The sequence below is a fragment of the Musa acuminata genome, chromosome BXJ2-8 (assembly GCF_036884655.1).
Source record: "Musa acuminata AAA Group cultivar baxijiao chromosome BXJ2-8, Cavendish_Baxijiao_AAA, whole genome shotgun sequence".
Classification (NCBI taxonomy): domain Eukaryota; kingdom Viridiplantae; phylum Streptophyta; class Magnoliopsida; order Zingiberales; family Musaceae; genus Musa; species Musa acuminata.
In genome coordinates this window covers 50,812,236-50,824,268 of record NC_088345.1, presented here as the reverse complement: position 1 = coordinate 50,824,268, position 12,033 = coordinate 50,812,236, and the positions used below count along the sequence as shown (strand labels likewise).

The following is a 12,033-nucleotide window of genomic DNA, read 5'->3' as shown; positions in this document are numbered from 1 at the left end:
GGGCAGGTAAGAGAGCGGGCAAAGCGCGAGCGAACCGTAATAACGCGCGTCATCAAGTCCAAGTTAAACAATGATTACGAAGTAAGATGGTAATTATGTGAGTATGGGATTAGTATTGATGTGTTTTGGATCCGGATTCTTCGGATGTGTCAGCATGGATCCGAAATCGGATCCGATCACTATGGAACTGAAACGTATAAATGTGTCCACCTGTGTTCCTCAAATTCGAATCCGCTCCCGCAGCCTCTCTCTCTCTCTCTCGTTCGTTATCCTCTTCTTGTGGCTCTTATGGCGTCCCCATGGCCTCCTCTCTTTTCTTTCCTATCTTTCCCTCGCTCCCCTTTCGAATTAGGGCTCGCGCGACTCTCTCTTCTCCATGACGACCGTGGCGTGCAGGATCTCCGCCGCTGGAGCAATGCTCTTCTCCGCCTCCCCTCGACCCCACCGCAACCACCCCGTGATCATCCCCCATACCCTCCCTCGTCGTCGCCTGACGACCCTGCGGAGCCCCGATCGGATCGCCTGCAAGGCCACCGAGGTCTCCGAGGTGGAGGAGGGGGAGCCGGCTGTGGCGGCAGCCAAGGACGCTGACGGCGGCATGAACTGGGTCCCCGTCGTCCCGTTGGCGGCGCTGCCCAAGGGGGAGCGCCGCGTCATCATTCAGGACGGGGAGACGATCCTGTTGCTCTGGTACAAGGATGACGTCGTCGCGATAGAGAACCGGTCACCGGCCGAGGGGGCATACACTGAAGGCCTCTTCAACGCCAAACTCACGCAGGTTCTCTTCTACCCCTTGGATGTGCTTGGTCTATGGATTTCCTCACTTCTGTGCAATGAGAACGATTGATTTATCATGGAAATGGACGTGTGTTTGATAAACTGGATAAACTAGCTCTGGATGCGGTACATGTTGATCTATTTTTGCTCAATTGATGCGGTGTCAGCTTTGTCAAATGAGATTTCGGAATAAGATTAATAAAACCCCTAGCTTTTAAATTTAGTTATTTGTGTTAGGATTATTATAAGATAATTTCATGTTCTGAAGCTTTCTTAGGATGTTATGTGAGCATGTTGATGTGAATATAGTAGAAGTAGCTACTCTTTCTTTAATCTATTCTCCCTCTTTTTAAGTTTTAGATTAGGACTTGATAATGAATTCTTGTATCTTGCGTAGAGCTCATGAACGTGGATAAAATTCTATACATCTTTTCAGGATGGCTGCATTGTTTGTCCGACTACAGATAGCACATTTGAACTTCGAACCGGAGAGATCAAGGAATGGTACCCAAAAAATCCTGTTCTTAGGGTCCTTACACCACCTTTGAGGAAACTTTATGTGTACCCTGTCAAACTAGATGGAGAGAACATCTATATCAGCATGAGAGGAGGTTCTGGAGGATCCGCAGAGATTGTTTTCAGTGGCAGAGCTCAGCCCGGTATGACGGCATCAGATGTCAATGTGGAGGAGGTCTCTTTCTCTCTCTGTCACTCTCCCATCTGTGATTTATACAACATTTTATAGTTCAATAATTGTGAATAACAAGCAGAAATATAGGATAATTTATGATCGGTTGTGCAGTTCAGATGCATTCTTCTATCATAGTTAAATATGTCATCATTTCCTGAACATGAACTTTCAATATGGAGACTGAATCGCTATGTTAAGGACCTCTGAAGTTGTTTTTATCAATAAATAAAAAAAATAAAGATTTAATTGTTTTCTCTTTTCCTCTGCTTCTTATTTGGTCTCCGATTTTAACCTCAGGAGTAAATATTCCACTATTTTTATTTGGGTTTTGTTCTCACTTCTCAGTCAATTTTTTTAAATACAAAAATGAAGGTTTTGGGTTAATTTTGTTCAAATGACAGTTTGAATGCTTACATGAAATTTTAAACATAACTACAAAGTCTTTCTTGAGTAAGAGGCCTTTAGTTGACTGGAGACAAGAGGCCTTTCCTAAGGGGTGGGAAACTGGAGAAGGGAATGAGAAGTTCATGGTGGGTAGAGGAGAATGGGCCTACGTCATGGGCCATTAAAGGTAAACCTGGAGTGAAAAGAATCAAGCGTTGGACTGAACTATGGTATGATACTATATCATCTCAAGTTGTCCTCAGCTCATCCAACCCTACAAGTCTGACACACATTGCATCTCTTCTCTTAACAGGTAAGTCCATTCAGTTATTCTTCTAATACTTCTAAAACCTATTGATTCTTGATACTTGATAAATGTTTAGTACTTGCAATCAAGGTCTGCCATACCGAAGCGTACCACCCGTACCGGGCAGTACGTACCGGTCCGATAGGTTACCAGTACGCGAACCACCCGGTGCTGCTACAGTATTATACTGTAGCACTGCTACAGTATAAAAAGTATAAAATTGTTCAGTACACCAGGGTATACTGCTCAGTACGCCCTGAAGTACCGCCCGGTACATCGGTACCGTACCGTACCGAGCCCAGGTCGAAATGCCGGTATGGTACGATACGACGAACCTTGCTTGCAATATTCCACCAAATTGCATTCTAGGATGAGTTGATAGTTGCATTAAACATGTTAATACCAAACAAGTTATTCCATTCAATCTGAACCCAAGGAAGATTTTTTTTCTTATTGAAATCACTACAATTAGATAAAGACATCTGATTTTGTTTTTAAATATCTGGAAACAGTGTTTTAGAATGAGGTTATATGGCTGTTTATGCACTCCACGTATGTGCATGTGGACATATGTCTTCTCCAATAAGAGCATGCGGCCTCACTATGTACTGATATCTATATAAAATATACTGTGCATATGTGATCTGTATAGGCAGGAAAATATGATCATGTATGTGGTTTATATTTCCTTACTATAAATATCATTTTGTCTAATATTATTATCTTGGTGTTATTTGTAAATATTCCATGAATTAGATTTCCATCACTTGATACTCATTTTTCTTCTTTGAATAATTTCTTAATGAAAATAATGACATTATATAAATTTTGTATTCAATGTTAGCATATAATTACCTTGTAATAATTTAAATTTGCTAGCATATTTTTGTTTCTAGTTAATCAAATATTATTTTTTAATATTTCAACTAAATTGCACCCATGGCCCCATGGCTTCCACATAACATGCTCACCATGCAGTATGTTGACTGTTCGCATGCCACCACTTCCTTTTTCGTTTTTCGTTTTTTTAAGCATTGTCTAGAACACCTACTCCACTGAGTCCATTCTCTCTTATTACTTTCTGTGTTCTCAGATTCATCCAGCATAGGGGCCGTGTGCTTCTACCATGCACCAGAAGTAAAATTTTTGCTCAAAATGAATATGTAGCTATTTTACACTTATCTTATCATAACAGATGAAGATTTGTCCTGAAGGTCCTTGACATGGGTTTGTTCTGCTCTAAGCATTTAATTCTGAAGTAGATTTGAAGTTCTGTGTTGGTTGTGTCAAATAACAACACACGAGTTAGCTTTCTGTTTCTGCTTTCTTTCATCTTCATTTTCTAATAACTATATTGCAAGACAAAATAAGTTATGCTATAATTCCCCCACCCCAGCAAAGAATTCCAAAGCAAAAAAAAAGAAAAAAAAATCCTAATTATGGTATTTCTGCTACTATGATACTGTAAGAATTTCATGATAAATTTGCATAATTTAAGCAACTGCTTCAAGGTCTTACATTTTCTCATGGTGCTTCAATTTGTTTCAGGTTAGGATGGTAGTTGATGAGGATTCTGAAGGATTTGGTTTCACAGGAAAAAATGAACTACTAAATGGGAAGGCAGCCATAATTGGCTTCTTACTATTGATAGATTTTGAGCTTTTAACTGGTAAAGGTCTTCTCAAGGGGACAGGTTTCTTGGACTTCATCTATTCAGTTTCGAAGGCTTTTGAATCCTTTTAGGCATTTCTTCATTTCCTCATCAAGTTGTTGGAACGTCAGTAATGTTCATAATCTGCAGAAGGTATCTTATTTTCCTCACACTGGGAACTCTTGTATTCTTCATTTTGAAAGGTTAATACTTTGAGTATCTTGATTTGTGTTCACAACTGAACTTTTTTTATACTATGAACTGAATATTTTTGGAGTTATTATAAAAGACCTGTTCAGGAAATTTTGCAAATTAATAGGTAGCCCCGCTGTTGTGGTAGAGGAAGTAGCTTGGTGATATGCAACCTCTATGAATTATATCCACCCGTGTGTAAACAACCAGAAAAAGGTTGTGCCAGTGATAATAGCACACTGGAGAAAGCTACTATTTGATGAGATTTTTATGGTCCAAAATAAGTATATTTTTATAATTTTATTTTATAATTATGATGATTGTTATGCTTGTGTTAAAAAATATATTTATTTTTTCGAAGGCTGACTAAGGTCATAACTAGCAAATCCAGTAGAACCTGAGTATTTGAATTTTTAATATAAACATTTCTCAAAATCAAGTTCCTCAATCTCTTGATCTTTTTAGTGTCAAAAAGAGCTTCATTCATAAGATAAATTTTTAATTATATTCTAACTTGCAGAAAATGATTTAGTAGAAAATTGGAGTTATGTTCTGCTTTCTGTCCGTTTGTTACACTATCCTCATGATAATTGATTTACTGGATCCATCTTAGATAATCTTGATATAAATTGGCTACTTTTTTTTTGGTTCGATTGTTGGAATTTGCTAAGCACTTCTTGAAGCAAAAGTATATCTAAATACAGGTACATGTGCTAAAAGGCCTATAGGTGACTTATTGCAGGTTTTTCAGTATTGGCATGGTTGAGTTAATGGACATAGCACATGTTGTCAGTGTTTGCTGAAAGCAACATGATCCTTATCACTTAAAAAAGATCTGGTGATATATATGTTGTTAATCATATAGTGATTGTAGACCTAAATTAGTACCAACCTATATGTCAACAGAGACGTCAAATTTGTCTTGCGGTTTTTTCAATACAGATATGTTTACCAGATTTCTTTTCTCTTATTTATTTGGATGATCCTCTGTCTCGACAGCCAGATGTATAATTATATATTTAGTGATAAGCAACATGATCCTTGTCATTTCAAAAAATCGGGTGATATGCATTGGACATATATGTTGTTAATCATATAGTGATTGTAGACCTAAATTAGTACCAACCTAAACGTCAACAGAGATGTCAAATTCGTCTTGCATTTTTTTTCAATGCAGATATGTTTACCAGATTTCTTTTCTCTTATTTATTTGGATGATCCTCTGCCACGACAGCATATTTAGTTGTGTTCATTTTCAGTGAACTAGTAGAAAATAACTTTACATGAATTTGATGGAGTGGAACTGAATTTTTTAGATCTCTAGATTTTGGAGTGATTATTTTAACCGCTACAAGTTTCTTTTTCTTGGGTGTTTTAAATTTCAGCCATCAAATCATCTTCTGATCGTTTAAAATATGATTTGATAATTGATCCTCGTTGCTATAGGAAACATGCATATCATACCTTAGTTTTATACAGACATATGAAAAGGAAGACATAAGTTAGTGGGATTTACACTCATAGACCAAAGACAATGGTAAAAATATAATGAAAAATGTTAATAAAGAAATATTTTGTGAGGGTTTATACCTTGATATTTCGTTAAACACAGGTCGATAGTTAGCTTCGCTTTTTCTTTTACAGGTAAATGTTTTATATATGTTCATATATATATATATACATGGGTGTGTGCGTTTCTGTTTATTGACTGTGGTGTATATTGTTGCTTCTGATCGGGATTTCCGTGTTTGATTGACTGCATTTCTTTGTCTCTCGTGTAATGGTGATTGGCTTTGTTCCATTGCTACTATCAGAATCATCAAGTGTTAATGCACACAGATAAAGCGGCCTTCAGTCGTTTGCAGTCCCATGCCATGCTTAATAAACATCACGCCCCTCATTATTCAGGGGTTGGCTGGATTCACCTTTCCTGTTAGCTGCCACATCACTATCGCCACTGACACAGTTTCCCAGATGTAAGTTGGCACCTATCTATTGTTTCTTTTACATTACTCGCCTGAACCCTTTGCCAAAACTATGTAAACTGTTCGAAGTCTTTGTGTAACCTTGTACATCATTATTTGTGTGATAATTTTGTTATGGAGAATGGGTCTTTAACATGTAGTTAGTCACATTTTTATGTCGGTACATTTTTTTGCTGCAAAAGTAAAATTTCATGGAACAATCCAGTTAGCTGGTCCGAGTAGAATGACCCAAAGAAAAGACTGTTGAAATGGAGAGAACAAGATCTTATATCCGAAGATTCTTATTTTTTGCCAGCTAAATCTTAGGTTCTGACATTTGTTCTCTCCAATCTCCTTGGAGATTGGGTTCTCCAACTAAACCAGATTTTATATCCTTTAATCAGACATAGAATGAATTAGAATAACAATATATGTATATATATGATCAGCTAGGATTGGAAACAGTGAACATTTATTATTGTTATTACCTTCATCTCTGTCGATGTTTCATATTTAACCAAAAGGTTATTATTCTGATACATAGGACATTAGTTGGATTTCGATATGTGAATGAAATGAAATTGACAGGTGAACTACCCATTATAAATGTACGATTAATTTGCATCTATTAATTTGCTTCAATCAGATCCAGTTTTACTCCAGGCCATGTCAAAAATGCTTCTTCTTCTTCTTTTTTTTTCTTTTTTTTTTCTGAGTCTGTAGGACTTGAATGGGTTTAACTGCTATGGGTTAGATTGAAAAGATAATTAATAATACGAATTATAAAAAGTAATTTACTATCATTTTGAACATTTTTTTTTTTCATTTTATTTGAAACAAATGCCCTTCTTTAAAAGAGCTGTTGTCTGGATTTGCTTGATAGCTGTCATGACGTGATATGTTCTACATCCGATGCTTCCAAAGCCAGCTCCGATTGATGTGACATCGACACACCATATTGGACAGACTCATCCATCCATGTAAAGCTAGAATTAGAATTTAAACATTCCATCTTACTTTGCATCCAATAACCCAACCTTTTCTACTTCTACGATTGCTTTGATTTGTTGGTTCAACTCTCGGAGGATCACTGGGTCTCATTTGTTCTGTTGATCGTGACCTGCTCTTTTCCTTTCTCAATCATTTCATCTAGTACAATGAAATATCTGGTGCTTTTATGAGCCATATATGCAGCTTGATTGCTTGTGTTAGCATCAGAAATTTAAACTATAGAATTATTTACTCAATAAGTCATCCAACAACAGCATGTTCATTATTATTATATCTCAGTCTGAGACCCACATCCATCCAAATATGATGACTTGCCATCTTCTCACACCTGCATGCTTTTTTACTATTTCTTTTCTCCTTTTTAGTGTACTAACATTCCTATTGTGCAAACAGTAGGCCACCAAATCATCACTTCGGTCTCGTCTCAATCATGCATGCCCACACTGCACCAAGTTTCACCATCAGAATCAAGCCACAACAACACAAGCAAGAGTGACAACCTCCACAGTATGTTCGCACATCACACTCTTTCAACGATACGAATGGTCCGTATGGCTTCAGAATCATTACCAGACATGTTTCTTCCTCAAGCTTGCACGTAAAACAATTTCACACCTAACAGTTGGTCACCCATCCGCATCAGTCCCCCCATTTCCTTTGCTGAGTCTTCAAGGATCAGTCTCACAGTGGCAGCAGCAGCCAGCTTTCTCCTTCGATACAATGCCTCCCTCAATCCTCTTCCAAATCCAGCCGCAGAGACGCATTATCCTACTCTTTTCCCATGTTGTCTGCATGGCTCTGTCCTGTCTCCATTAATATCTTCTTGCACACCTCTTCATCCACACAGGTTTCATCACCGGAGGACAATATATCCCAATACCAAACCATATTCTCATCACCTTAATCCTCTATTCGCCCACACCATGAAGCCCAAGAGCCCCAAGACCTTCAAACCGAAGCTTCTCCTCCTCGGCTTCTGCCTTGCATTCCTACTCCTCCTCCTCTTCCTCCTGCTAACTGCTGGCCGCTCATTCTCACCACCTTCACTGACCGCATCAGCAGCAGCTAAAACACCTGCGTGCACAAAGCTTCCACCCTCTCTCGCAAAAACCATCGTCCACTACACCACCTCCAACATCACTCCTCAGCAAACCCTCCGAGAGATCTCCGTCACGGCAAAGGTTCTCGAGAGGAAGTCGCCCTGCAACTTCCTGGTCTTCGGCCTGGGCTACGACAGTCCGATGTGGAGCGCGCTGAACCACGGCGGCCGCACTATCTTCCTCGAGGAAGACGAGTCGTGGATCAAGAGCATGACCCGGAAGTTCCCGGAGCTGGAGGCGTACCATGTGAAGTACGATACGCGGGTGAGCCAGGCGGATGAGCTGCTGGAGTTAAGGAGGTCGTCGAGTTGCACCACGGCGGCAGCGGCGGACACCAGATCTTCCGGTTGCCGGCTGGCGCTCACCGAGCTTCCGGATGTATTCTACGGAGTGGAGTGGGACTTGATCATGGTGGACGCGCCGACGGGGTACTTGGCGAAGGCCCCGGGGAGGATGAGCGCCATCTACACGGCGGGAATGGCGGCTCGAGGGAGGAGCGAGGGGGAGACCGATGTGTTCGTGCATGATGTGGATAGAGCTGTGGAGGACAGGTTCTCCAAGGCCTTCTTGTGCGAAGGATACATGAAGGAACAGGAGGGAAGGCTGAGGCACTTCACCATTCCCAGCCACAGAGCCAATCCAAGCTTCTCATTCTGCCCCTGATGAGTTGGAGGAGAAAGCATAAGCAATTATTGTTATTGTTATTATTATATTATTTTTTTGTGGGGAATAATGGAGTTTATTATATTACATTCAGGAAAAAGGATTACTATATATCTATGCATTTTATGTTGCTTATGTCTGATGTTTTACGAATAAATATGTTGCATATGGTGGATATTAGATTGTTCTACTTATAAATTAAAGAATTATTTGCCATTTTTTTGATTGATTTGTCATTAAAAATTATTTAAAATCGAAAATTCTGGAAATGAACCCTTGGCCGATTTTATCTATTAATTGGATCCTTTTTTATTGATATTAATCATAAATCACCTAAATATAGAATCTCTTTTTTTTTTTAAGCCAATTTAATCTTTTTTATGGAAAAAAAAATTGATTTTTTCTGAAAACATACATTATTCAATTATTTAGACCTATCATTCTCTCACTCACTCTCTCTCTCTCTCACCTTTTTGTTTTGTCTCGTTTATGCCATCACTTGTTGTTTTCTTATTTTCTTTCTTTACTTGTCTCAAATTAAAACAAAATTTCACAACTGTATTTTTTATAGTTTTATTTTTTTTATTACAAAAATAATTGTATATAAATATATATATTTAAAAAATTATTTTACTTTAAAAAATAATATATGGTTTGATCATTTGATACACTAATTCGTATGACTCGATTGGTTTGAAAATTTCATATCCATCTTAGGTTGGAATCATCAAAATCTTTACCAACTAAGCAATTAACTTAGGATCTAAAAATCTACTCCTTTTGCTTGCAAAAGTAATTTAGTGAAGCATCATGACTGTGTCCTTTTATTATAAGTTGCAAAGATAGGAGAAGCATTTGATGCATAACTTCATATCATACATGTATTCCTAGCATTTGATGCCTACGCACTGTGATGACAACACCAGCTTTGCAGCCATGCATTGGTGTCACAGCTCGTACACATAGCTCAAGAAGCTCTTCATCTTCTCCTCCTCCAGTGCAAGCCAGATGTTGATGCCCCCCTTGCCGTCCGAGAGCAGTAGCACGCACTCATGCATCACGCTCACCACTGGCCCTCCGTGGATCGGCTTCCCCCACCCGAAGTCCAGCTCATGGAATGGCAGCTTCCACCAAGCTGACACGATGAAGTTGCCATGGCCGATGGCGGGCATTCCCTTGTTGACCTCAAGCCAATCCACCGCTGACCTGATGTACTCGTCCGTCACCCGCTCGATCGCCTCCCTGACCCTCTTCACCGCGAAGCCCAGCGGCTGCTCCGTCAGCTCGGCCACCCTGGCGCTCGCCATGGCCATGATAACCGCGTTGCCTACGAACCCATCCGGCACCCGCGGTGTCATCTTCGACCTGACGTCCACGGCGAACAGCACCGAGGAGGTCTCCGATGGGTCATCGAAGACCGCCCTCGTTCTCGCCCTCCACAGGTGAGCCACCACCGCCTGGAAGCTGGAGCACCCGGCCGTGGCCCTCTCCTTGAGGCCATCGATCATGTCGAGACTCAGAGACGCCACCTCGTACTCGTAGTTCTTGGACAGCATCGACACGAACGAGGATGGAGATGGCTGGTCCGGGGAGACCAAGCTGCTGGCTTCCGTCGGCTTCATGTACTCTGCGTGCTCGAACTGTATCTGTGGTGGATCTCTTGCCCGGATACAGGATCTATCGACATGAAGCTTCACGTTCCTCGGCTCTTCACCCCTGCAAATGGCAGCAAGGTTGCCCAGCATCTCGACTGCAGATTTCCCGTCGAGTATGCTGTGGTTCGTCATGAAACCGATCGAGAACCCGCCGCATCTGAATCGAGTCACCTTCACAGAGAGAGAAGGAAGGCAAGTGAGGTGATAGATGGAATTGGCACATTAACTCCATGAGTGAGTGCACGACCAAACCTGGATCGTGAAGATGGGAGTCTCAGTGAGGCTGCCGAATTCCTCGGCTCGGAGAACGAGACGCTGGAACGACGGATTCGGCGTGGAGAGGTCGCCGAGCTCCTTCAAGCTAAGGCTCGACGTTGCACCGGCAAACAGGGCGCCGGCATTGTTGCAGACCAGCTCCAGCCTCTTCGTTTCGACGTTGAAGTGGACTCTCCCGGCCATGAAGTAGTAAGGGACCAACAGCTCCTCTGACACCGACCTCTTCACCCTTTCGATGATGTCGAACGTGGACTCTGCTCCGTCCGGCGTCGTCTCGTAGAAGAAGACGGTCTCGACGGGGAAAGCTGCTGTCTGGTCGATGTTCGACAGATGGATCGTCTTCAAGGGCATCGGATTTCTCGGAGAAAGCAGAGCATATGTTTCTCCTCGTTCGACATCATGCTCCGTCAAGGAAACCGCGATCTCTGTCGACACACAGCCCATGGATGATCCCGCTGTGGTGTGAGAGCAGAGAAGATGAAGATGATCCAACTGCTGCACAAAAATTACATGATAGCGTAAGAATTGTCTCCTCAGTAAACAAAGAACAGCAACATCATCCTTTCGATGCGATGTCCTCGATTGCCACCCGCTCATTCTTTGTTCGTGTGTCCTCAGAAACTGGCACGATTACAGTGGCTTATGTCATAAGAATCGAGTAGTTTTCCGGCCCATAAAAATCACCTTTGATCAAACTCACGTTCATCCAAACATCGAACGGAGAAAGATTAAAACGACACAGAGATCTGAGAACAGAACGTAACATATAAAATGTAAAGGATAGTTATCACTTGCTGCTTGCACAGCCATGCAAGACAAGAAAAGTCTACAACCTTTCCGGCAGCGATGAATCAAAACTAGGTTACTGCATGGCAGCTTGACATGACCATCTGTCTGTCATATGTTAGGTCAAGCATGAAGAAACAAGGCCATCAAATCCCTCAGGTTCTTTGCGAGTTAATCATGATAAAGAAGAACAGTGAACCTGCCATAAGATCCTTTCACGAATAACACATGATATACTGGACAAACAACATAACAACAGCAACATAAAAGAAACCAAACACTGCAGAAGAGGAGAGCCTACTCACTCACCGAAGAGCAAGTGTGTAAAGGAGGAGAACCTTATGCTTGGGTTGCATGAGCTACAGGAAAGGGTGCCTATTTATGGTGGGCTGAGCTGCTCAAGTTGCAGCTATTCGATTGACTTCAACCCAATCTATCCATGTGTTACTGATTTGGTGAGCACACGTCCATGGTATCGATCGATCAAGATTCTTCCACCTGTGGAACCCAAATCAACCATGCTTCAGAGTCTTCGCAGATTCTTCCCAAAAAAGAGTCATCTTCCGAAGGCTGGAG

The 12,033-nt window shown here is 41.1% G+C and overlaps 3 protein-coding genes across 8 annotated transcripts; 2 read left to right on the top strand and 1 right to left on the bottom strand.

The window, feature by feature from the left end:
* The first annotated feature begins 242 nt into the window (after positions 1-242).
* Positions 243-6,102, top strand: LOC135620088 (uncharacterized). 6 transcript variants are annotated; one of them, XR_010489624.1, is made up of 4 exons: positions 243-778; positions 1,214-1,468; positions 3,708-3,963; positions 5,911-6,102. XR_010489624.1 is itself a non-coding variant. In XM_065122719.1 (3 exons), exons 1-3 carry the CDS (start codon positions 377-379, stop codon positions 3,900-3,902), a joined length of 852 nt encoding a protein of 283 aa, XP_064978791.1. In that variant the 5' UTR covers positions 243-376; the 3' UTR covers positions 3,903-4,029. The 6 variants fall into 6 exon arrangements, 1 of the variants encoding a protein (XP_064978791.1); XR_010489623.1 differs by having other exon boundaries at positions 5,842-6,102; XR_010489622.1 differs by having other exon boundaries at positions 5,817-6,102.
* Positions 6,103-7,895: 1,793 nt separating this feature from the next.
* Positions 7,896-8,915, top strand: LOC103995966 (glucuronoxylan 4-O-methyltransferase 3). The gene has a single exon (XM_009416741.3). It carries the CDS (start codon positions 7,901-7,903, stop codon positions 8,738-8,740), a length of 840 nt encoding a protein of 279 aa, XP_009415016.2. The 5' UTR covers positions 7,896-7,900; the 3' UTR covers positions 8,741-8,915.
* Positions 8,916-9,663: 748 nt separating this feature from the next.
* Positions 9,664-11,311, bottom strand: LOC135618440 (acyltransferase GLAUCE-like). The gene is made up of 2 exons (XM_065119309.1): positions 10,648-11,311; positions 9,664-10,566 (listed from the first exon to the last, which is right to left on the bottom strand). Exons 1-2 carry the CDS (start codon positions 11,266-11,268, stop codon positions 9,688-9,690), a joined length of 1,500 nt encoding a protein of 499 aa, XP_064975381.1. The 5' UTR covers positions 11,269-11,311; the 3' UTR covers positions 9,664-9,687.
* Positions 11,312-12,033: the final 722 nt, after the last annotated feature.

Coding starts and splice junctions, on each gene's coding strand:
- LOC135620088 (XM_065122719.1), top strand. CDS start 377: ATGACGACCGTGGCGTGCAGGATCTCCGCCGCTGGAGCAATGCTCTTC. Junction 779..1,213: donor TCAACGCCAAACTCACGCAG/GTTCTCTTCTAC, acceptor ACATCTTTTCAG/GATGGCTGCATTGTTTGTCC. Junction 1,469..3,707: donor CAGATGTCAATGTGGAGGAG/GTCTCTTTCTCT, acceptor AATTTGTTTCAG/GTTAGGATGGTAGTTGATGA.
- LOC103995966 (XM_009416741.3), top strand. CDS start 7,901: ATGAAGCCCAAGAGCCCCAAGACCTTCAAACCGAAGCTTCTCCTCCTC.
- LOC135618440 (XM_065119309.1), bottom strand. CDS start 11,268: ATGAGCGGGTGGCAATCGAGGACATCGCATCGAAAGGATGATGTTGCT. Junction 10,567..10,647: donor CTCCCATCTTCACGATCCAG/GTTTGGTCGTGC, acceptor CTCTCTGTGAAG/GTGACTCGATTCAGATGCGG.